The following is a 24098-nucleotide window of genomic DNA, read 5'->3' as shown; positions in this document are numbered from 1 at the left end:
GCTGCCAGGATTCAGATGCAAGGCCTACATGACCACAGTGTCAGATCTTGGCACAGCAGTGGCCCTTAGAAACAAGTTATTACTTGAAACTGCGTGTGTGCCTGTATGTGTCCTCTTGTTCAGCAGTTAGGTTAAAAGCATAGATAATAGAAATAGCCAGGTTTAATCCATTTTGTTGGATCTTGTTTCTGTTCAGTTCTTCCTCTCAGTCAGTGACATAGGCAGAGTCACTTTTCAATTATGCCAGTATAAATATCTTTTATACCAGTGTAACTGGGATCAGAATCCAGCCCATTGGTAGCACTGTTCTACGTAAAGCAACAGGTCAGTAAACTAATGTGGAACCAGGCAGATGGCACTGTAGCACTAACACAGAATCCTAAACCCCATCAATCAGCACCATTTAGGTTAACTGATCTCTGCTGTATTTGAAAGTCAGAGGGAGATGGACAGTAAACTTATCTCCCTTTTCCTATTCAATAATGGGAAAAGAGTAGCTGTGAGGGGATTTAATTCTTTTTTCCCTCTGCCCACATGTATTTTATGGGTCATTTCTGCAAAGTGCTATTATGTCCATGGCACTGAGTGGCATAATGATAACAACACCTGAAGTCCCACTTTAGATGTAATGCTTCTGAAAGCTAAGTTGCAGCGCTGGAGCATTGCTGCTCCGAAGCTGGATGGCATAAGCATAACCTAAATCTGAAGCTGTTTCATGAACTGCTAAGGTGTAGAAACGGCAACCCTAACCAATGACCAAAGTCATCATGGACTACGTGTCAATAATGATGAGTTATGAAATATGGTTTTATATTCAGTATTATAATAATAACATAATTTGAACCCCAGATCAGATATTTGGATGCCAATGAGTTATAAAAATATATTTGCAACTGGTACAAAATCAGGAGCCAAATCAAGGCTGTTGACGAGAAGTCTGCACACATTACAACTGTGCAGCAGCTCTGCTACAGTTAAGGTTTTAAAGGTGTTGCCCTCCACTAAACATTAGATTAGACATCTGTAAGAACTACTTCACAGTCAGGGCGGCTAGGATCTGGAAACAACTTCCAAGGGAAGTGGTGCTGGCTCCTACCCTGGGGGTCTTTAAGAGGAGACTTGATGCCTACCTAGCTGGGATCATTTGAGCCCAGTTTTTTCTCCTGCCCTGGCAGGGGGTCGGACTTGAAGATCTATAAGGTCCCTTCTGACCTTACTTCTATGATTCTGTGAAACACTCTGAAACCTACATGCTTGCTTTCAGTGCCCCAGAACTTAGCCTGTACCCTGCAGGTGCCAAGTAAGAGCGTTCCAAGCTTGTGCTTATTTGAGCAAGGAGTTCCCCAGACACAGCCTGCTACCCAGGCATATTAATATGCGGGGCCTGGGCTCAGGAGCCCCCTGGGAAAAATTCCCAGGGGAGGCTAACTGTGTGCTGGGGGCAAGCCATGAATGGCTGCCTTCCTGCAGGCACCGCAGCACTGGAGGACACCAGGCGCCAGGCTGAGGCGGAGCTGACGTGCATGGGGACTGGCAGGGGTCCTGCCCTGAGCTGTGGGCAGCACTATGGGAAGACCTGGTTGCAGCGCAGGTGCATGGTTGGGGGCCTGGTGGAGCTGCCCAGCGCACACTCCTATGTGGTGACTCTGCAGCTGGGGTAGCAGTTCTGTGGGGGCAGCCTCCTCACCTTGTGCTGGCTGCCCCCAGCCATGCACTGTCTGCCCCCAGCCATGCACTGTCTGCAGCACTGGCAAGGCTCCGCGGGCAGATGAGCAGGTATGGCTCTCAGGGCCGGCCTGGGGCAGGACTGGGTGGGGAGCCAGTGGCCCTTGCCATGCCCAGCAGGCCCGACATATCCAAGATCGGGCTCAGGTTGACCTGCTAGAGTGCTAATGTCCACAGGTCTGCAGAACTTCAGGTGGAGAGCTACGTGCTCCATGACAACTGCTCCCAGGCCACCAAGCACCATGACATCAGTGAGCCCCTGGCCCAGCCACAGCTGCAGGGCCCTTTCCTTCCCCCCAGCCACCCAGGGCACCCCCATGCCTTGCCTTGCCTTGATTCGTTCATGTTAATAGTGGGGTGTGGGAAGCCTCCAGTTTTCTGTTTGCCCAGTGCCCCAGTAAATCTTATCTGCTATTGCCTCTGCTGTTCCCCAAAAGCTCTTGTAAAGTTTCTCAGGTTCTGCAAGCACTTGATTGTGCAGATCTGCTTGGGTATTAAATTGTGGACCTCCTTAGTCCAAAAGTTCTAAAATATACACAGTTGCTTGGGTTTGGTGGTGCAGAGTGGGTTAGTTGGGCAAATTTGAGATTATATAAATCAGGGGGTTTTGAGAGAAACCATGGACGAGAGCATTTTCAAAGTGACAGATTTTATTGGCTTTTTTTTTTGCATAAAGCCAAGTAATCAAGCTGTGCCTCTGATCTTGATTACACCTCATGAGGAAGTGATATATAGAACCTGATATTCATTAAAGAGCAAAGACCTAGATAGAAATACAGGACCTGGGGGGGGCCCTGGTCTCTCGGGGGGTATCTGATGCTTCTTTCTGCTTCTCCTCGAGAGCTAGGATCTGGGGCAGAGTCCTTCCCTTCTTTGGGAGTCTAAGCCCATTTTCCTGTCCCCCAGGTAGCAGCCCTGGTCTGTGGAGGGTCTTTCTCTTCTGAGGTGTTTGAGACCCTCTTCCTGCCTCCACATATCTGGGGGAACCCCCCCACTAGCATGATCTGGGCCTCTCCTCTTCTACCATATGAGACATGATCTGGAGGGCATGAAGGTAACCCAGATTTAAACCTCTGAAACCAAGGAACAAGTTGAGGTACTATACTGCCGGGGGCAGCTGGCAAGAGCTGAAGGTGTGGGGCAGGATCAGAGTAGCAAGGTGAGCCAAGGGCATGGCTGGGGAAAGCTGGGTGCAGCAGACAGAGGTATAGTAGGTGTGAGAGGCCCGGGTCAGCACGCAGCTAGTGTCGATGAGCCAGGCAAGCTGCTGCCTGTCAATACCCAAGCATAGCAGCAGGCAGCAGGATGTGACATTTTCCAAGGTACTGTTTTCTAAACTGGCTTACTGAACTGGGAAGGGGAGCACATTATGTGGAATAGTGGAGCAGATGTGGAGAAGACCACAAAGGCATGCACATACACACCTCACATTCTTGATGCAGTCAGTGTATAATAAAACTGCCAAGGTTTGAGGACAGAGGTGGGAGCTTTGATTTCCTCCCAAGGCCCCAGTAGCAAATTCACACCCCATTCCAATGCATAATAGTGCAATATGGCAGGCATCCCGTCCTTTACTTCAGGGTAAGTGCAGGTGACCTAGTCAGCTGTTTTGCAGTAAGCCTTGCTCACTGGTAACCTGCTGTGACAAAACCCTAGGTGTCCAGGTGCTCCCAGAGATGCCCACTGGCTTTCTGTGAGCTTGTCAGTCCTCTTGTCTTTGAAATGGGTGTGCACAGGTTATCGATTTGCTGAGAAATCACAATTTACCAAGAGCTCTTCAGTAAAGTGACAGAAAAATTAAAAGAAGAACAAAAGAACAAGGGATCAAATACTTTGAAAACAAAACTGACAAAATCCTTACCTTGCATTCAGACTATCATCCAGGCCTCATAAAAATGCCTGTGAAACCCCCCTCGGTCGCAGACAGCTCCTCAGCTGCAGCTGTCCTCACAGGGAGCCCTCTCTTTCGTAATGGACACGGCCTCCACGTAGCCTCCCCCACCTAGGGTGGCCATCATAGAGGACCTTACAGTTTTGTGCTACTCTGTCCTCTATTGATACAAAACCGGACGCCTTTTATGTCTTTCAAGAAAAAAATAGAGGACATAGGCGTCCAGTTTCGTATCAGTAGAGGACAGAGGTCAACCAATGGCCACATGGCCCCACCTGCTGTCAGGGGAGCCAGAGAATCCTCTGCCTGGTTTTGTGACACCTGCCTCAATTTGATGGTGTGTTTATAGCCACCCTCTCCCTTTTATAGGGTACTGAAGTGGGAGCCACCCACATCTGCTCTCCAGACAAACTGTGGAGCCCACGCCAGAAAGAGAAATATTATTGCTGAATTTTACATCCTCTTCACTGCCCTTCATGAGCCCTTCCTCATTAGGTAGATAGCCTTATCTACTTCTAGACTTTCTCCCATCCACCATTAAATGCACAGGATACTCTTGCCTCCTATTTGCTGACAGTCCCCATGACAAGAAGACCCCTGACTCCCTCTCCCCCATCCCTGCTGACACAGGCTACACAATAGAGCTGCCAAAGGAGCACCTTGGATCTCTCTTGGTGCACAAGGATTTCTTTTCTCTGATCGTGCAGAGATTCCCTCGTCCACCATGGGGCAGGCCCACAGATGAGATCAGCTCATATCAGGAGCTCAGCTCTGCTCTCCTGCCTCCGCTAATCACTGCACCGATTGGCACGGCTGCATGGTCAGACTGGATGCTGCTGGAGTGCTGTCAGACCACTGGCTTTGGTGTATCGCAAGTTTTGGGGACAGAGTTAAGGCACGTGTCCCAGCATCCTTAACTCTGTCCTGGTTTTCAAAGGTTTGGGTTTTGCTGGACTTGATGTTCTGGAAGAGTATGAGATGCCCCTTGTTTTTTATTATTTAATATGGTGAAGCTCAAGGGTTCTGGCCACCTGCTGGCAGAAAGGTCTGTGCTGATTTACAGGGCTGCTTGGAAATGCTAGCAGGATTTCGACTTGGGTTGATATATGTGCTATTTCCCTTGTACCTTCATGATTCACCTGCTTATCAGGTTTTTTTTAAATTTGTTTTTCAGCAACTTTACTTGCCCATGAACAAAGTGTACCAAAGTAAATATTGTGTATCTCTGTATGGTGTCCGTTAAATAGCCATGTGCAGCTGCCGTTAGCAAGACACTGTCGCATCAGAATTTCCCCCCAAGTATTGCTAAGAATACTTATATTCAATCCGAGAAAAAGATGAAAGTGAACAGGTCTTATAGAATAAATGATCGTCCTCCTCTCTAGTGTTCATAGCCTGAACAGTGTAGCTTTACACTAGTTTGTGAGAACCCAACAGTGAAATTGGGCAAGCTGGGTAAAGTGCAGTGTGCAAGGGGAAGACGAATTAAATGCGTTTAAAATTCACTTTGAATAAACACAGTTTACTTGTTCCACAAATAAGGGGAATATTTTTCTCAGGTCCATGCTGTCATTGCTTCTCTTGAGTGAAGGAGGAAAGAACGAATGCTCTTAGTTTGAGGTCTGCTAGAAACAGCAGAACAGCCTCTGGCCCTGACTGCCTTCCTCTGCACCACGTCATGCTCGGGGTGAATTGGGGCAGGCTGTAAAGCTCCTTCCTACACGAACCCATGCCTGTTTTTTGAAACAATGGTTTGAGTCCCTTAGCATTGCAGGAAGAAGGGAATGACTGAAGTCTGTGGGCTACACTGAGAGTCAGTGTTTGATCAGGGCACAGCTGGAAGGCACTGGTTTGTGGGAGGTGAGGCCTGTGCCATTTTATTTGCAATAAGCAGCATTTGGGCATTTCTATGACCTGTTTTCCTTCACAAGTTAACTGAGTGCTGTTGTTTTCTAAGCAATCCATGAGGTGGTGCTACTTCTCTTTTTAAACACTACCTACCCCAGTCTTTCTCTTGTGAAGATGAATAGTTAGTAAATTCCCTGTGTCTCATCCAATAATAGCTTCTCCGGTTTTTAATTTTTGTATGTATTGTCTGACTAATACCATCCTCCAGTGGAATACAGCGTGTGCAGTTTCATGCTGCCTTAATTTCTTTAGATAAAATATTTCCTTTCTGTACTTTGCAAGTGTAAATGGTGCACACCCCTTCATGTCTTTTGAAAGGAATGGAAACGTTTTAGTTTGTTTCTTTACAGTACGCTAATCTGCTTTTCATCACTCTGCGATTTTAATCTCTCCAATTCCCAGCATGTTAAATTGCTGGTGCTTGTGGCCATGTGCATGCCTGTCTCTTGCAACAGTGGTCTCTTGGAAAGGCATACATACTTATTCTGAAACTTATTGCAGGGTCATCCCAGAATCCCCCCGGTGGCTAATCTCCCAAGGAAGATTTCAAGAGGCAGAAATGATCCTCCGTAAAGCTGCAAAACTTAATCGGATTACAGCTCCTGATGTAATATTTGACCCTGTGGAGGTAAAATTCACATGTGTTGAAACTGCGTGGTGCTCTGATTACTGTTAAAGTTGTTTTTAACTTTTGGTTTTTCTCATTTGCATTAGGATGGTTCTTACTATGTGCCTGGCCTTTTCTCTATGGGTAAAATATAATCCCTGCCTCAAGGACCTAATGAGTGAATCCCTTCCCTTGTCTTCCATATTCATAAAACTTCTGACCCCTCTGCAGTTGTGGGGATGGCACACTATACGGCTTTGTTCTATATTGTAGCCATGTGTGCCTTTTGGACAGGGGCTAGATTTGTTGGCTAGCTTACTCCTTGCTCAGTGCTGTATCATATATTCCCTGGGGCTATGTATGCGTTCTGCTATCTTATAAATACCTGAAAATACTCATTGTCAGTCTGCTGAAGCAGGACCCAGTTGTGGGATGAGGAGTGTTTTTGGATTTTCAGGCTGTTTTATAAGGTGCAGTTCTTTCAGTTGTTTTCGTAGCCTCTAATCTTGGTCATAAAGACCAATGCCCCAGCCAGAAACCCAACCCTCCAAAAGGATGAGTGAGGGGACAGCAAAGTAGGGCCATACCCATCTTAAAAAATAAAGAGATAATTGTAATCCCCCATTACTGAGGGACCAGTCCTGACAAAGGAGAGTCCCCCCCCCCCCGCCCTTGTTTTGAGGATGTCCTTACCAACTAGTGGCCCTCAGGGTCTAGGCATTTTGTTTTAGTGGGATCTAATGTAACCCTGCCTCTAACAGCATGACAGGACCAAGCCCAGCCATGTCCAGCTACAGCCTTGCTGGAACCTTAATTCATCTGAGATCAGGCTTTCCAATATTTTTGTTCAGTACTTCCTGCTTTCATCAGGATGGAGATACTATCTACCGAGACTTTTCTGAGCCTTCAGAATTGCATCTTTCGCACTAAGTAGCCTCTGAATCCATTGTGTTCACTGATACCAGTGCAGACATTGGCAGAAATGGATTAGCATTTGCTATGCTGCACTGCACATCTAGAGTGGCAGGAAATCAGGCTCACTCAGGGCTGGAATGTACCTAGTAACTGGAAGTAGGTAAGGCAGGGTGATACCTTGGAGACTAACTGGTTCAGAGACCTGAACTTTTTGCAGGCAAGGATCTACTTTATTGGATGTTGCCTGTGAAAGTTCGTGACCCTGAACTAATTGGTCTTTGACGTATCATCCTGCCTTGCCTTTTCTACCTGACTTCAGACTAACAGAGCTAACCACCTCTCAAGTAACTGGAAAGTCTGTACGTTCCTTAAATTTATAAGTACTCCCTGAGTGTATGTCCACTGACCAAGACAAAGGGGTGATTATAGCAGGGGCAGGTGTACCTCTACCCTGGGCTGTAGTAGCAAGGAAGAATGTCAGAGTGTCCAAAGAGTTTATGCTCTGGTTGTGCTGAAACCTGAGCCACTGAGTGAGTCTTGGGTGTAGTTGTTACCAGGACTGGTTTTCATTTTGCAATGTGGATATATTCTGTGATTGTTCAAGGCCCATTCTAGTGCAATCCCAGTCCTGGTCAGGGCTGCTGGACACCTCTCTAGTCTAAATTTTACATGAAAGAAGATGCAGGTGCAACTTGACATGCCTGTCAAGACTTCTTAGGATAGAGTCATTACTCTACATCCTTCCCTGGCTTCTACTTGGTGTCCCTGGAGTCTTTTTGTCTGGTAGAGCTGTTGCTAAAACAGCATAGGCTAAAAACAGACTTCAGGTTTAATCCTGGGCTGATCTGATTTGCATTAAATTGGGTAGAGGAAGGATACACACATGCATGCCACCTTCCCCCCTCCCCCCCCCCACCCACACACATACATGTGTGTGCACCCCTCTGTGCCTGTCATTGTCCTCTCCCCTCACCCTGTAGAATGGCAAATTACCTGCAGTTGTCTTACTTTGGATACTTTTCATCTACTTATTATGGGACAATAGGGTTGGCCAGTGTAGGATTCCAGGATAAAAGGCTAAGAAAATCCAGCGTCTGGTTTTAGCCATAAATTTGAACCTTAGCTCTACAGGTTTTGTCTCCCTTTTGGAAGTCGCACTGAAATCCTTGGAGAGATACCAGACTCTGCAGTACCCTTGAAAGGCTCTCAAGGCACCCCAGGGTACCATAGCACCGTAGTTGATAATCAGTGGCCTAGGCTCTGTTTAGACTCTGGAGTCTTGAAACAGCTCCAGATCCTGCAGTTGGATCCCTGGATAGCAGACAGATGAATGGCCAGCATTTTGTCCACTCTTCCTTCCATTCAGTTAAATAGATGAAGCTTCAGATTATGGGGTTAAATTCAAAGTGCTATTTTCCTTTAACTGCAGTTGTATGGCCCTCCCAGGCTTCCTGCTAGGGCTTGCCTCATTAAGGCTTTTATTGTCTGCCTATTCAATCATTAGCAGGCAGAGCTTTTTTCACAGCTTGTGACACTTTGAACTTTACTGTGTTCCTGGGTTTTCTTAGTTTCCTGTTTGCTGGTTTCTCAGCAACAAACAGGAGCAAAATCAGGGCCTTTAGGAAAGATCACATGATTTACAAGAAAGGCCCAGCTGGCGGCAGAGAGGCTGCTAGCATGCTTGTCTGCATTCAGCAGCCTGGTGTCATGGAAGTGGCACACTATTCAAGCCACTGAAAATGTAGGAAGTTTTTCGTTTTATACGGACAACGATGATTTTCAGAGTAGAAGAGCTGAGTCCTGGTGTGTGTGAACATTAGATTGTTATTATCTTGTCTTCTGCAGTACCCTGAAAGAAACAAGTATTTAAAACAGCTTGCTTTAAAAACAGCTTGCATTTGCCCATGGTAGCTGCATTAGCCTTATTGAAAGGCTATATTCACATTAGAGCAGATACATTATATAGAAGATTAAAGGTGGGCTTTTTAATCACTCTTAATAATGAGAGTTCTTCCTCTCGGGTTTGAGTCCATTGGTTTCAGTGCAAGGAATTGTGTAACATGGGAGACAGTTGTGCTGCCCTTTGACCTGATGAAGAATATTGTCAGGTCTTACATATTGCTTCATTCTATGCACACACATCGTGCCCTTGCATTCAGGGTCCATGCTTTAGCTCCAGTTCAGATCTCTTAATGATCTAGCTGGAAAGGAATTTGATGTGAACAGATGAGATACTTCCTCATCCACATGAGCCAGCTTGTCTCAAAAACTTCTCCATCAGAGAGAAATACAGAACTGATGCTGACCAGAAAAATGGGGGAGTAAATTACAGTACAAAACCAGTGGTTGGATGCCTTTGAGGATACCGCTGTACAGCAGAAGGTCACTGTGCACAGAAGCTCAAGATAGACCTGCACACACAAGCTCTGAATCTTATATACTATATATAGCCACCTTAGCACAGCATTGTAATTAGTTCTGTGCTTGGTTGTCACATTGGCTGCGAAAACAGTGCCGCTAGTCCATTGTAATGTTTTGGGGGGGAAATGCTTCTAAGTAAAAGTTCCCAAAATTCATGCTGTGTGACTGTATTGTTATATTCTCTGCCTGGTATAACTTACACACAGTGCATGAGATGTTCTGAAGAGATGAAGTCCTGGCTACTAGTTAAAGTAAAGTATTATTTGCAAGTTTAAGGAATTGAGAGGATTGACTTTAAATACTGTTTCTCAGAATTTCCCTTTCTCAGTCATTTTTGAGAGAGGAACTTAATGCACAGCTTTTTTTTTATTTGCTTTGGCTAATGGTGCTGATCTCTGCATATATATAGCAGCAATTGGGATGCAGCCTATATGCAAAAAGCCCCTCTTATATCAAACAGGGGATGTTATCTTCTAAATATTTAAAGTTGCCACAATGGATATATAATCATTTAAAAAGAATCAATGCAAGATCTGTTATTTCTTCTTTTTCTAATTTCATAATCTAATTTTATAGTCTTGAATAGCTAACATGGGTATTGTATAGTTATTCCGGATTGTTAGTAGTTTTATTTTTAATATTAAGAAGCTTCACACAAAAAATGCATGTCTGGTCTTAAAAAAGGACATATCCAAGACTGCTTTAATATCCTTTCTATGAGAACATCACAATCAAGAATTGGTAAGCAAATAACATGTGATACACTTATATCTAAGACCATTTTCTATTATAGCAAACTTCTATAGGTCAAGAAAGCTGCAGTGCTTCAGTTAGTTTATATTGCACCATAAGGGGTTGCAGTATAAAGTTGATGAGACTTCTGCTCCTAGATCCACTTCAAATAATATAGAAAATTCCAAAGTGCCAAGTATAACTTAAGGCTTCTTTACTAGAAAATGTTGTCGTATGTGTTCACAAAGGGTTCACAAAGACCAAAGTGCTTCTTCTGGCGTCTCTGTTATTTATATTTGGAGAAGGGGTGGGGGAGAGGGAATCAGGGCAGGGGGTCTTCTTGTCATAGGGATTGTCAGCAAATAGGTGGGAGCCAAGAATTTCCTGTGGGTTAAGCAAAAGACCAGTATGTTGAAAGTCTAAATCACTTTTCATTGTTAAATGCTAAAGCAGTTTTGTTTTGAAATTACCACATATTTTTGCTACAAAGTTTTTACTAAAAGCAGAGTTTTTAGCCCTTAATCCTAGTGAGTACTTAAGCAGATGCTTAACTTTAAAAACAAGAACAGTCCAATTGAAATCAGTGAGACCTGTTCTTATTAACTAAATTTACATACTGCTTGAATATTTGCAAGATCAGAGCCCTAACTTTCAGTATTTTTGTACCTTATAGCAGTTATGCAAAGACCCCTCCCAGTAATGGTATGTAAAGAACAGAAGTGATGATATAATTACAACTTTTAATCCAAAATTGTAATTATCTCTTAAAGCATTAGCTTGAGGTAAATCGACACCTTTTCCTTTAAAGCATGCAATCTATATTATTCTGGTTGGTAGTTTTTCTAATGTTCATCACTCCTGCTGTTAGGAACAATGCACAGGTTTTAATCCTCTTTAGATAAATCTCTTCACTAAGCAAGGTGTCTACAACCTGTTCAGATAATCAGCACTGTCCATGTCTTCTTTATGATCAGCCTTGTGCTCTAGTGACATTGTTCCTATGGTTGTGTACTGTTTTTTTTTTTTTTTCCCCCTCAGATGCAAGACTTGGATTCCCAGGTGCAGCAGACATACAGCTTTTTGGACCTATTGAGGACCCGAAATATCCGATCTGTCACTATTATGTCAGTGATTCTTTGGTAAGTAAAAGTATGCTCCAAGAACACAAGCATGAAGCCAACAGTAAGTGACTGCTGGCTAAGAATGCTTAAAGAATTATTTATAGGAAGTGGCACAGACACAAGTAGTGAGAATTCAAAGGACAAAGAACAACTTAAGTCAGGTTAAGATGAAGTGCAGGATGTTTTTCATTTGGGGTATGCTACATAGTGATTGTCCTTACACTCTTGGCAGTTATCTCCATCCTAATGAATACAATAATCAAATGCATAAGGAGTGGAGGAGCATCAGCTGCCATTCAGTTCCTCCAGGGTCAATATCTCTTGATCTACAAAGAGATGAATTAGGACTATTGTTTTGTAGCTGTAATTTAATAGCTGTTAGAGAAGTTAGTTCAAGTTTATTGTTTAAAAATTACCTTGGCTGGGTTTGTCTGTACAAGGAAGTTAATTCTGATTAATATTAGGCTGTGAATTTAAGGTAGACTTGCTCTTCCTCATTAAATTCCTGTGGAAGTGAATTCAGCTTGTTCAGCCTAACTTGCTCATATTCCAGGGTAAGAGTAATCACATGGGAATTATTTTGGAGTAGGTCTTTAGGAATAATTCTGCCTATATACAAGCTACTGAGTGCAGTGCTACTGGGTTTTTGGTGTGTTTTGTTTTGTTTTGTTTTTTACATTTTATTAATTAATTTATTTAGGATCCTCCCCTGTACAGGACTAGATTCCGCCCCCACCCCCTTCCCTCACACACAGACCTGAAAGACGAGCCTCTCAAAGAACCACAATTATTATATAGTCTGTAAATAGTATTTACATAAGTGACTTTATCACATTTTTAATTAGATGGTGAATATGAGAAAAGTATTGAACCCATTAACTTATTTAGCCCACCTTGCTTTTCACTTGTTGAAGAAAACTGTTTCAAGCCTGATGTCTTCTTGCCATATTCCAGATATGCTTACTTCATGCAGAGAGTATTCAATTGGAAAATCCTAGTGTTAAAATGTCTGTGTCCAGCACATGCAGTGTGCACTGCGGATGGGAATTCTGCTGGTTTTGGAAGAGTTGCCTGACCTCCCTGTCCTCTGAGTTCACAGCCAGCAGCCATCATAGTGTTTTTTTTACTTTGGAAAAGCTGACCACTGTTTTCTCCTCTGTGAATAATGTAAAGATGGTTCTGGACTATGAACTGTGGATCTAATATTTTATACTTTAGGGTGACTCCCTCCCAAACATCACCCATCTCAGACCATTTGAGATTTGGTTCAGAGGCAATAAGTCTATAACAGATCCCTTTTCCAGTCTCTTTCATTGGTCAGGAGTGGGAAACCACATCATTAAGTAATATGTGAATCCCTCTATGAGAACTTGTTTTCTCGAGTGTGACAGCCTAATGTAAACTGCATTGGTGCAAGGAGCCCTGAATTGGGTAATCTGTTGGGCTTAATTTGTGAACGTGCAGATCTGCATATGGCACAGAAGGAAATTCAGTCAGCAGCAGGTTTCAAAAGGACAGTTTGCTGGGAGAACTGTTTGTCTATCTCATTAAAGTCTTTGAACAATAATTCTTTGGCCAGGCAAAGCTTTGGCTTTCAGGTTATGGGAGGAAACTTGCTAGGTCATAGTGACCTCTTAGTCATGTTGCTTTACAAAGGGCCTGTTTATGTCTCCACAGGTATACCAGAAGCTCCTTATTTTGTTTTAAGCAATTGAATCATGAAGCCTTTTAGCTGTGCCTGAAGCTAGAAGGGAAAAGAGGTTGTCTTTTCAGAGTTCAAGCTTTTTATAGTAGGGTGATTATTTACTTTGGGCCAAGCAAAGTGCCAAGCACTGTAGGTCTTGATTTGGTTGATGGCTGTGGGCAGTGCTACAATTAATGGTAAAGGAGAGCACATATGTATTCATTCAGAGAGGACCAGTAGTCATTAACTCCCCATTTCTCTAGTCTAGTGTTTATCCTTTTCCTGTTGAAACATAACCTTCCCTCCCCAGGTTCTAGCTCCCTTGCTTTGCAAAACCACTGCAAGCACGCAGGTCAGCAGAAAGAGCAGTCAGAGCTTTCTTTCTCTGAGCACAGCTCCCTCTGCCCAGCGTTCCCTTTTGCCCTTCGCTATCCGTAGTTAATAAAAATCTCATCAAGGCTGCGTCCTAACTTTGGAAGCTGGCCAAGTTCACTACTCCAACCCTGAGCTTTTATACTAAGCCTGTCATTATTTTTCAGTGGTTTTGTTATTGCAGTGAACAGTCATGCATCTTGAACATGACTGCTGCCCTTAACTCTGCCATCCAGATTGTTCAGCTCTGTGTTAAAAGCCTTAGGTGCTGGTAGGAATCAGTTCAGTGAGCAAGGGCCCATGCTGCCTCATTGAGGAATGACACGTGCATGAACTGGTTTTGCTACAGCAGTATAATTGGAGAGAACTAGATACATGCTGGGTCTAAGACGGCGGAAGCTGTATGCAGCCACTGTTCCCGTAAGAACATTCAGCAATGGTGACTTTCTAGTAGGCTGTGATTTCATGTACTTGGGCACCAGCAAAATTCCCCTGGAATCCTCCAGTCACATGAGCCTTGAGGGTTTTCAGAAATTGCTTTCAATTCAAGGAAAAACTGGACAAAGAATTTAAGTCTTGGGAAGCCTTGTCTGACTGTTCCCTGCCGGATACATTTTTGAGGCTAGTTTCAGAAATGAGAGAGCCTGGTAGGCATTAAATCAATGTTAATTAATTAGGCACTAAATGAATGCACCGTAATAACGTGAGTGGCTCTTGGCAGATTGGTCATAGACAGACGGAGAGGAGCCAAGTCGTCTGATTCTTTCCTTTGTTCCATGTCTTTCAGGATGATAATCTCTGTCGGCTATTTTGGTCTCTCACTTGACACTCCTAACTTGCATGGAGATGCCTATTTAAACTGTTTCCTTTCGGCGGTTACCGAAGTTCCAGCCTATGTTATTTCCTGGCTGCTTCTCAAAAATCTTCCCCGACGGTATTCAGTATCAGCTGCGTTGTTCTTGGGAGGCTGTGTTCTTCTCTTCATTCAGCTGGTGCCTGCATGTATGGACCTTTTAGCTGATATAAAACTCATATACTATAGGGGTGAAATCTAGTGCTGAGCACTCAGCAGATGTGGAGGAGAGGAATCTTGTGGACCAAATCTTGTGGTCCTTTCCTATCCTTGTCCCTCTCCTCCACCTCTGTGGCTCCAGAAGCTTGCATGAGACATCAGGTCTTTTTCTGAGTCTTTTCTTTCTCGAACACTGTTTATTCCCATGCTGCCGCAGTCAAACCCTACTGTGACAGCAGGAGTAAAGCCAGTAGAGAAGTCATGAGGGTTGCCTGGGTGGTACTTGTAGGTGATCTTTCCCTAGAGAATTGGGACCATTTGTCAATCAATTATTTTCCGCATTAGCCTGTGATGAGCAGAAGCCTGAAAAGTAAATGTGTGGTGCTGTTTTTTAAGGGAACGTTTGGCAGTTAAATATGTTTAAAGGAAGACACTGTGCACTTGGAGTCCCATCACTTTAGATCTCTACTCTCAGTACAGTAAAATTGCCACCATTGTTTTTCCCTTAGTGGTTTTGACCCTGAACAGGTTCTTATCAGTCATAGTATATGCACCTATTTTGCAAAAGAAATAAAAACTAAAATCCAAACCATCTTATCCTCAGAGGATCAGAGGTGGGGATGTTTTTTGTTTCCTGGCTTTTAAGCCAACTGGACTGAGGCATGATCTGTTTTTATTACAGAATTCATTCCACAAGTTAGGATTGAAGGAAGGCCCTAGAAATACATTGCTAACGTTTCTTCTTCTTGATAAGCTTTCTACCCATCGGAACAGACTTCAAAAAGGTGCAGCAAGGTCAAAACTTCAACTAATTCTAATAAGGGTTTTAATCAATTCATGAAGTGGATTATCTAAAAGTGTTGCCTGTAGTAGTGAGGGATTGGACTCAGTAGCCCACAAGGTCCTTTCCAGTTCTGCATTTCTCAAGGGCTCTCATCTCAGTCCTTAACCTTTGAAGAGCTAGATATCCTTGTGAGAAAAGCAGATCTGTTTTATCAAGAATCTGGTTTTAAATGAATTAAGAAAGTTGGCACACAAAACTCCAAATCCCATACACACCAGGGATTAATGGAAGAGAAAATGTAAAAATAACTCTTGAACTAATAAGCCTGGTGACGTGCTGCATTGTGCTTATGCTTTTTCTTCGGATCTTTATTTCAGCTCTTCAGATCATGTCCATTATCCTGGTCATGTTTGGGAAATTTGGAATCACGTCTGCCTTTTCAATGGTTTATGTGTACACTGCTGAGCTGTACCCAACAGTTGTGAGAAATATGGGAGTTGGAGCAAGTTCCATGGCCTCCAGGTTGGGCAGCATCCTCTCGCCATACTTTGTGTACCTTGGTAAGATTCTGGTTATTGTATTTCCCCCCAAATGGCGTATCCGTGGAGAAAAAATACCATATTGCAAGGATAGGTTGAGTTCTGCTCCAGTGAACTGGGTTAAACATATATTTTCATGGCCATTCCTTCATCTTGCTTCATAAAATCCAGGCAGTTCCCTTCTATCTATCTCAGGTTAGCTAGCAAACATGCTACAGTGGAATCCCAGCAACTTCTGCTTTTTCTGTTATGGGTAACCTCAACTCAGAAAGCATTTAGAAATCCAAGATCACTGAATGCTTTGTTTCATTTGGAAATTTAGGACTCAGTGATGGGGCAGAGATGGGCTGCCTGCTGTGGGCTGGGCTCTGTACCCTGCTGCCTTTGCCTTAGGAGCTCAGCCACCCAACCCCAGTGTGTCTCCTGCTGCCAGGTGGGCAGAGGACACACCATGCATAGCAATGCACCCAACATCTCCTGCCCACCTGGCAGGGTAGCAATGGCATCACACAGCTGAGCCCCCGGGGCAAAGGCAGCAGGGCACAGAGTCCCAGCCTGCAGCAGGCAGTCCGCCTCTGCCCTGCAGGGGCACATGCCACCATGACATCCCCGGCGGGGGGTGCATTGCTGTGGGGAGCTGTGCTCCCCTTTTCCTCCACACCTCTGGGCGATGTGCCTCAGCCCTGGGGCCCCATTTGCCCCTGCCCCACTCCCTTCCTCACCGCAAGAACCTCGATCTCCCTCTCCCCTTGCCCCTTCCCCTCAACTTACCAGCTGGGTGCTGTCTGTGTTTCTGCCTCTACATCTGTGTCTCTGTCTGTCTGCTCCTCAGTCCCAAGCCACAGCCTGCCCAGCCCTGCTGCTGCTTCTCACTACTGACCCGCAGTACCCCACTTCCTGCCAAGGTGTGTGCGGACCCTACCTCTCCAGGCTCCAAACCCCCCACACACACCCACAGCCCCCAACACCTTCACAGATAACACCCCCCCATACACACACACATACTTTAAAAATAGCATCTCATGACTTACCTACCAATCTCCTGATTTTTATCTTTCATCTCATGATTTTTGGCATGGTGGGGTTGACAACACTGTATACCTGATGTTAGCATGTCCTGTGTTTTACCAGGTGCTTATGACAGATTCCTCCCATACATCCTGATGGGAAGCCTGACTGTGCTGACAGGAATCCTTACTCTCTTTCTCCCAGAAAGTTATGGTATTCCTCTTCCAGACACGATTGAGCAGATGCTGCAGGTTAAAGGGTAAAGGTTGTTTTCTACTCTACTTTCTTAGGAAACCACTAACATTCGTCATAAATACCCTCATAAAGCTGCTTCCTAGCTGTTTTATTCCAGCTGCATAGTAAGTGCCTGGCAGATGAGAAACCTTGAAGAAAAAAGAAATACACAATAAAATGGGTCTTACTCATGATATTAATGGAGTTAAGAGTCAAGATGGTGTCTGACTGATATGCTGTACATACAACACATGTTGCTGCTTGACAGTTGCTCACAAAGTGGATGGAATTTAGAGTAAAGTAACAGAAGTGGTCAAGAGGTTAGGCGTAAATATACAAGAAACAACTATTAGCTCATTACTTGGAAAGGAGGGCAGGCTTTGGATAGGCTTCCTTAAAAGAAGAATTTGGCTCTACAGTTGCAGTTCTTTGAACTTCCTGTTTTCAACACAGCTTCCACTGCTGTGTTTAATGCAAGCAAAAGTTCACATAAAGAGCCTCTGTGTTTAAAAGTAAGCCATTTCACATAGTTTTAAGACTCTAACCATATTTTAAAGCTGTTAACAAAAGTAGCATTAACACCTGAGTACTTAAGGTGACATTGTTTGTTTTTAGATCAGATGGTTTTGATTAGTCAGGTTGGTTTGTCTGAAAGTCTTCCCCAATATAGACATGCATCATCCAAATTCTCCTGATGTGCTTATTTTGGAAAGTCACCTGGGTATCAGTGAAGTACAGAACACTTTCAACCTGTTGAACTAACAGGGCTCTGAGAAGATGTCCCTTAACATCCCAGATTGTGCAGCCCAATATAATGCTTGGGCTCTTATGAGAGCAGCACTAAGAGGCACACTACGGGCCACTCAGGACAGCAGTCACCCCTTTGTTCTCCCAAATTGCTGGACATGGCTGTGGGCAGAGCAGTTGTGTTTTGGTAGGTTAGCATTTCTTTGATGGCCTATCCCAAACAGCCAGGTAGGCACGCGGGCGCTCAGGGTTTAACTGTGGCCCCAGTTCGGGAAGATACTTAAACATGTGTGTGACTTTAAGGCCAGTAACAAATGGCTCCTTTGTGCTGCCATACAAATTATGTGGTGACACAACGGTCTAGCGAACAAACATCCTTACCTCTTGTTGCACCACAGCATTTGTGGCCACAATATATAGGTGGTATAAAATTGCGCTGCTTTTTTTGCAACAGGTGTCTGTTTGTTTTACGGTGGGAGGGTAAAGCAGTCCAGAGGTGCCTGCACTCTCGAACTGCCGCAGGTCTTCAGGGACATATCCTGCACACACTAGAGTCCTTCCTAGGGTGCACAGGACTGGGTCCCTGAAGCCCTGGGAGTGCCTGCCCAGATTGCCCTGTTTGCAGAGATGTGCCCCAGGAAGGATGGAGATTCCCACAGTGAATACTGCAGGTTCCCTGCTTACAGATGCGCACTCTAAGAATTGTCTGGCAGGCAATTCCTTGGACACACACATATCACATTTGTATGGCCCTGGGTGGTTCCCCCATTGACAGAGATTCATCCCAAGTTGGGGTGTGACAGTGGGTTCCCCGGTTTGCAGTTGTCCTGCAGGATTGGGCCTCAGGAGCAGTAGAGGCCTGAACCTGTGGATAATTGGTGACAGCTGTGTCACCCAGTGAAGTGGATCATTTTTTCTGGGACACCCCAGCACAGCTGACCGTCTTCATTTGGTGTCGTCCATTTATAGCCTAAGGTGTGATTTGTACCATTAAAGTCAATGGGATGTTTTAAAGTCAGGCACATGCCTATGTTCCTGAATCAGAGTTCCTACAAACAAACTAACTTTGGGATTTCAGAGGGTGTTTCTTTCAGGAGTGTTGTATTATCAGTTATTTTTTCCATTTTTTCCAGAATCAAATACAGACATTCATCTAGTGGTCCAAGGGTTTCAAAGGATGAAGAAGAACGTCCCGTGATTCTTAAAAGCACAGCTGTTTGATGCATCTACACTGCATACTTCATGATGGACTGAAAAGTAGAGAGACTTTTCTTTAATTTTTCTACAAGAAAGTGCTGGTGGCAACATTTAATTTCCTGTAATTATAAACTTATTTATTAAACACAGTTTTCGGTAGGTTCCATTTTATATGAACACAAATACTGGAGGTCCCTCCCTGAAATCTCTGTCAGCATTTGTTTAATATGTCAGTTATACTGAGCACTATGTGATCAACAGAGTCAGAGTCTGCATCTTCAAATAATGATGAAACTCTGTGTACAAAGGTGCTTGAAGATGAGGTCTGGAGTGACTTCAGTCCTTAGGGAACCTTCACAAAACATACTGCATATCAGCAAGAGTTAAAACTTGCCAACTCGTACTAATTAGTAATAAAAGACTGCCAATGATGTTGGATTGCTTGACAGACAGACACCACCATTCCAGAGCAAAAAGCTTATTTAAAGGATAAAGGTAGCAAAAACATTTGGGTTGACAGTTTTCTAATGGTATACATTTTCACAGAGGTTGCATTGTCCATGACACATTTATGAACAAATTCAGGCAGGGGAAAAATGGAAAACGCTGAGAAAGGGGTGTAGGTTGTAGCCGTGCTGGTCTAAGGGCATAGAGAAACAAATTTGAAAACTGTGTTTTATCTTAGCTGGAATGCATTTTCTAATGCAAAGAGTTTGCACTAGTTACATTTTGGTAGCACACTGCATGTCAAATAACTTTTTAACGTGGCCACAGGGTGAAATCGTTTACACCTGATACTGGGATGTGGTTTATTCCATTCACATTTATTTTAAACAATGCAAATAGGTTTTATCTTTGTTTGTTTGTTTGTTTGTTTGTTTTTCTTCTAGAATACATTACAAGCTAATCCTTTAAGTTGGTCTTAAAGCCTTTGTGCAGCTTGTTTTAGGGAGCAAACAAATGTCTGTTTTCATGAGATTTTTTAATTTCCTTTGTCATTTTTTTTTCCATTTGATGGCTAAATTTGGCTCCTTTACATCTGTGTGGCTGCATTGACTTGAAGGCAGTGGAACTGCATGGGTGTTACTGACAGTAAAAATTTCTTGACTAAGTGCCAATAGCATCATTTTATGTGAACTTGTTTTCTTACAAATATCATGAAATCCATGACATTTAAATAAAAGTGCAAAAAACCAAGAAATCATGATGAAAATAATACCAAGAAACAGAAGTTGTCTAGGTATTATCTGTGTTTCTTTCAGGAAATGTTTTCTGTGCATCTCATTTTGCACAATTCTGAAAGTGCAGTATTTTTGGTTGGAAAAGTTTAAGAGATGAATCTATTGGAGACATTCTGTGGTACTTTTTATGGTTTAATAAATAGAATCTAACCTTTTTATAATCAAAGCTAGTAATGCAGTTTACAAACATTTTACGTTTTACTACTGGTTTTCTTCCTTTTTTTTTTAAATTTAGCATTTGCTAAACTTTTAGATAACCAGGATTTCTTGCTCCTTTACCTGGTGATCATGCTGTAGCAGCAGTTTTGGTGCACTACTTCCTGCCTTATAGGAGAATGTGTAGACCCCCCCTTTTGTCTCACTTTCTCACATGCACATGTATATACTGTAAGTAATTGGATTGTCTGGTTCCTCCTGTCTGTACCTGTAAACGTGTAGCCAGAAGTTGGCCAGTGTTAATGTATCATAGATAAGACTATTTCTGTGCCCTTGAGGTTGGATTATGTTGCACTGTGTGGGTCTTTGGAGGGTGGGCAAGAATCTAAATATGTTTCCGTGTGCTGTAACCAGTTAGATGCAGCTGATTCAGAGGGCTGCTCTTTTCTTGACAGTGGCGCATCCCTGGCAACTGCATTTTATAGCATGCTGTATGACTTGAAGCTAGTGCACAAGGTGGTCAACCTAAAGTGAATGTTTTAAAGCCTCACTCCAGATTACACAATGGCCTCAACATGGCAAATCTATGTAGCAGGACCATGCATGAAACCATGAGTCCCCCTTAATATGGGGCCTTGTTTAATAAAAGCCTTTGAAATATTCTAAAGCTTGCTCTTGCATGGTATAATTTGCCATTTCTGTGCCCATTTTATGCATTCGCTATAAAACAGACAAATCTAATCACAGTGATATCCTAAAAGTTAGTGCAGATATGTGTGGTTAAATAATAAAAAAAAGATCCGTTCTAAACTGACATGGGTGGCAGCATATGAAAGCATACTTTTTCCTGTACTTTACAGCAAAAGGCTGGTAGCCACAAGAGTTTAAAGTGGAAGACATCAGTTGTGAGTTCTCAGTAATGACTCTACTTACATAACTGGCTTACTGTATTCCTATGACCTCTTCCTGAGCATGAGGTTGTTGGGAATTGTTTCAGAAGAGGTCTTAATGCACATGTACTTGCAGCTGATGCATATTCTAAAATTAGAACTAATTCTTGGCCAAGATCTAACACATTATTAACACTTTATTTACCACTTGCTTTTTCCACTGATTTACTCTATTTTGTTACTTGAAGGCAATTTTCTTTCTTGAATTTTTTTTTAATGCTCCACAGTTCATTAAGCAATCTTAAGACCATTGACTGAACCAGCTGACTTGAAAAATCTCCCAATTTTGCTGCCAGCGCAGATATGTCAAACCAGTAATATGCCTTTCTGATGTCAAAACATGCCTCCTTCTCCCTGCTGGTCTTCTAAAAAATGGAAAACCCTCCTTTGTGCCTCTGTTAGGTGCATGGGTATTTAATATTGGGTGTTAGTGTGGGGTTCTGCATTATTATACTGTCTAAATCCGTAGGTCGTCTAGATTACATGGAGGAGGATGCACCAATTTTAGAGGATTCAGACTCAAAATCTAACCAAGGCGTTCCCTCCTAAACTGTTATCAGTGAGATCAGTGAGCAGTCAATAACATTTGGTAGGGGACTAAGCCCAGTTGTAGATGCATGCAGGATGTTCTGATAGCATCACATTGTATTTAACCTTTGAACATGAAGTGTTCAGAATGAATCTTTCAGACCTAAAGTACTGTATATCAGGATACAATCTCAGTCATGGTCTTTGAAAGACATGGTTTGCCTTTCACCACCTTTTAGTATTACGTTGATTGGGATAGGATTTTCTGACTCTTGACAAATCCAGACTTTTTGGAAATGCTCCATTCTTTCTTTCTTTAGTTTAAAGGAGGTTCCACATAAAAAGGAGGAGACTCCTCTGGGCATAACATAAAAGTATTTTAAGGCACAGGGTTGAGTTCCGTGGTGGAGCCATCCAGAAGTACTGTATACTCCGATCTGCATTATTGTAAATACTTCAGAAATAGTACCACTTCACATGCTGATAGTTAGCTCAATGAACAGAAGAAAAACTGTATGGAATATAGATGCATTGATGGGAAGATTTTCAGTATGCAGTACTGAAAATCTTGTTCTATCACACTTAATTCATATGAAGTAGTCTCGAGCTAGTCCTCTTGTTCTCAAAGAATTAATTAAATGCTCTTTAGAAAGTGGCAGAAGCTGGCCTCGAGTTAAAGGGTTGTTCAGTTCCTTGTAATGCCCATCCAGGATTAGAATACTACGTGAATTCAGGTTGCTTTGAGTTCACAAGAACTGGAAACTATTTAGAGTGGTCCATATTCTAACTCATCTTCTAGGATTTATTGACTTCATGGTATGTAAACTCACTCCCTGACCACGTAGATTATATGGTTATCTGTCATAACAGAAAGACATGGCCAAACGATCCTTAGAAAAGAAGCCAGAAAATTCTGAGTTCAAATCCTAGCTCTTGAACTGATTTCCTTTACCACTCTGAACAAAGCACTTAACCTCAAGAACTCAGTGACCCTGTTCATAAAAAGGAGATAAGACCACCTTATCAGGGTTTCATAAGTGTCTGTGAAGGCTTACATACATATTCAGCAGGATTATCTGTACTTTGAAACCATTAATTAGAATTTGTTGTTTACTTTTGAATGTAATATTTATTATATAATTCTAATACTTCTTCCTTCTGTAGCAGGTGAGCCTGGAGCACATGTGGCCTTTAATTTGTTTGTAAATGCGCTGTTTTGTATTCCCAAGATAGGCAAAGAAAGGCCCAGAGTGGTTGTGACTTGCTGCTGGGCACAGCAAAAGTCTGTAACATTGTCGGGTATAAAACTGGGGCTTTTGATCCCCAGTCTTAAGCTTTAAATCACGTAATCCTTCCTTGGTGCTACAGAAAACAGCACTTTTGTGCATACTGCCTTTTCACATGCAGGCAACACTGAAAATTGCAAATTCTTATTCGTCCAAATGTTTGGGGAAAACATTTTCCTTCCAGAGATTTTAATTACTTCAGGAGATCTGCTGTAACAGCACTAGATCCAGTATAACATAACACCACTACCATGTGGCTGGCATCTTGGAAGCTGCTAGTGATTACTGTCATAGGCACCTGGCTGGACAATACAGCTATGCCCTTTTATGTTGTTACCCACGGTGGCTTGTTTATTGCCTTCCATGGCCCTAAACATGCAAACATCTAAGTAAATGAGTAAGTTTATTCACTGGAGTGGTCCCCTTTGAACTGGTGGGCTGAATCTTGTGAATAAAGTTACTGGCATGCTTGAGGAGTGGGCCGTAAACTTGGACAGCTTATTCCTTAACTTGAATAAAATGATTTTATCACGCTACATGACAGCATAGTGCCTTGCTTGCAAATGCACCGTGAACCACTAATATGCCACTGTTGCCTACAGCTTTGTGTGTGTATATATATAGAAAGCCAAATATTTTTATAAATCAGAAACCCATTTCTTCTATGAATGTAAATATTCTGAAATGTAACAAAGTTGATTTCAAGTAGTTGATTCTTGATGTACTTTCTTATAAAAACTATGATATTGTTTGTAAAATACTGAATAAAATAATTTTGAAGAGAATTCGAAATATGAAGCATTATCCTAGTGGTTTTACATCTTTATATTTGTTTGGGGGGTTTTGTTCATCATTCATATAATGACTTTTGCCTTTTTCAATTGTTCCTCCTTACTCTTTCAAATTTTGCAGGGCTTATGCTTTATCTTCCATTGTTCAGTGCCTTTCAAGTGGATTTTAGTCACTTTTCTCTACGAAAACACTGCACTTCAGTTTTCTCAACCAAATGGAGCTTCATCAATGCCAGAGGCTGCCAGGTT

General features: G+C 42.8%; 1 protein-coding gene and 1 long non-coding RNA gene across 2 annotated transcripts in view; one reads left to right on the top strand and one right to left on the bottom strand.

The window, feature by feature from the left end:
* Window positions 1–19488, top strand: part of LOC109310074 (solute carrier family 22 member 5-like) — a 91363-nt gene extending 71875 nt beyond the window's left edge. Inside the window, exons 5-10 of the mRNA XM_019535043.1 lie at window positions 6026–6152; window positions 11238–11338; window positions 14164–14378; window positions 15550–15732; window positions 16843–16978; window positions 18834–19488. Of these exons, the coding sequence (XP_019390588.1) occupies window positions 6026–6152; window positions 11238–11338; window positions 14164–14378; window positions 15550–15732; window positions 16843–16978; window positions 18834–18921 (850 nt within the window). The 3' untranslated portion in view covers window positions 18922–19488. The remainder of the gene's footprint in view (window positions 1–6025; window positions 6153–11237; window positions 11339–14163; window positions 14379–15549; window positions 15733–16842; window positions 16979–18833) is intronic.
* On the bottom strand, window positions 1687–23851 carry LOC109310075. Its single transcript, XR_002101134.1, has 3 exons — window positions 20006–23851; window positions 5821–5824; window positions 1687–1697 (listed from the first exon to the last, which is right to left on the bottom strand). It is a non-coding gene; the product is annotated as an uncharacterized LOC109310075 (long non-coding RNA).
* Window positions 23852–24098: the final 247 nt, after the last annotated feature.

The sequence above is a fragment of the Crocodylus porosus genome, unplaced genomic scaffold, assembly GCF_001723895.1.
Source record: "Crocodylus porosus isolate Cpor-Errol unplaced genomic scaffold, CroPor_comp1, whole genome shotgun sequence".
Lineage (NCBI taxonomy): Eukaryota > Metazoa > Chordata > Crocodylia > Crocodylidae > Crocodylus > Crocodylus porosus.
The sequence above is the reverse complement of the archived record's forward strand: the minus strand, read 5'-3'. Positions and strand labels throughout refer to the sequence as shown.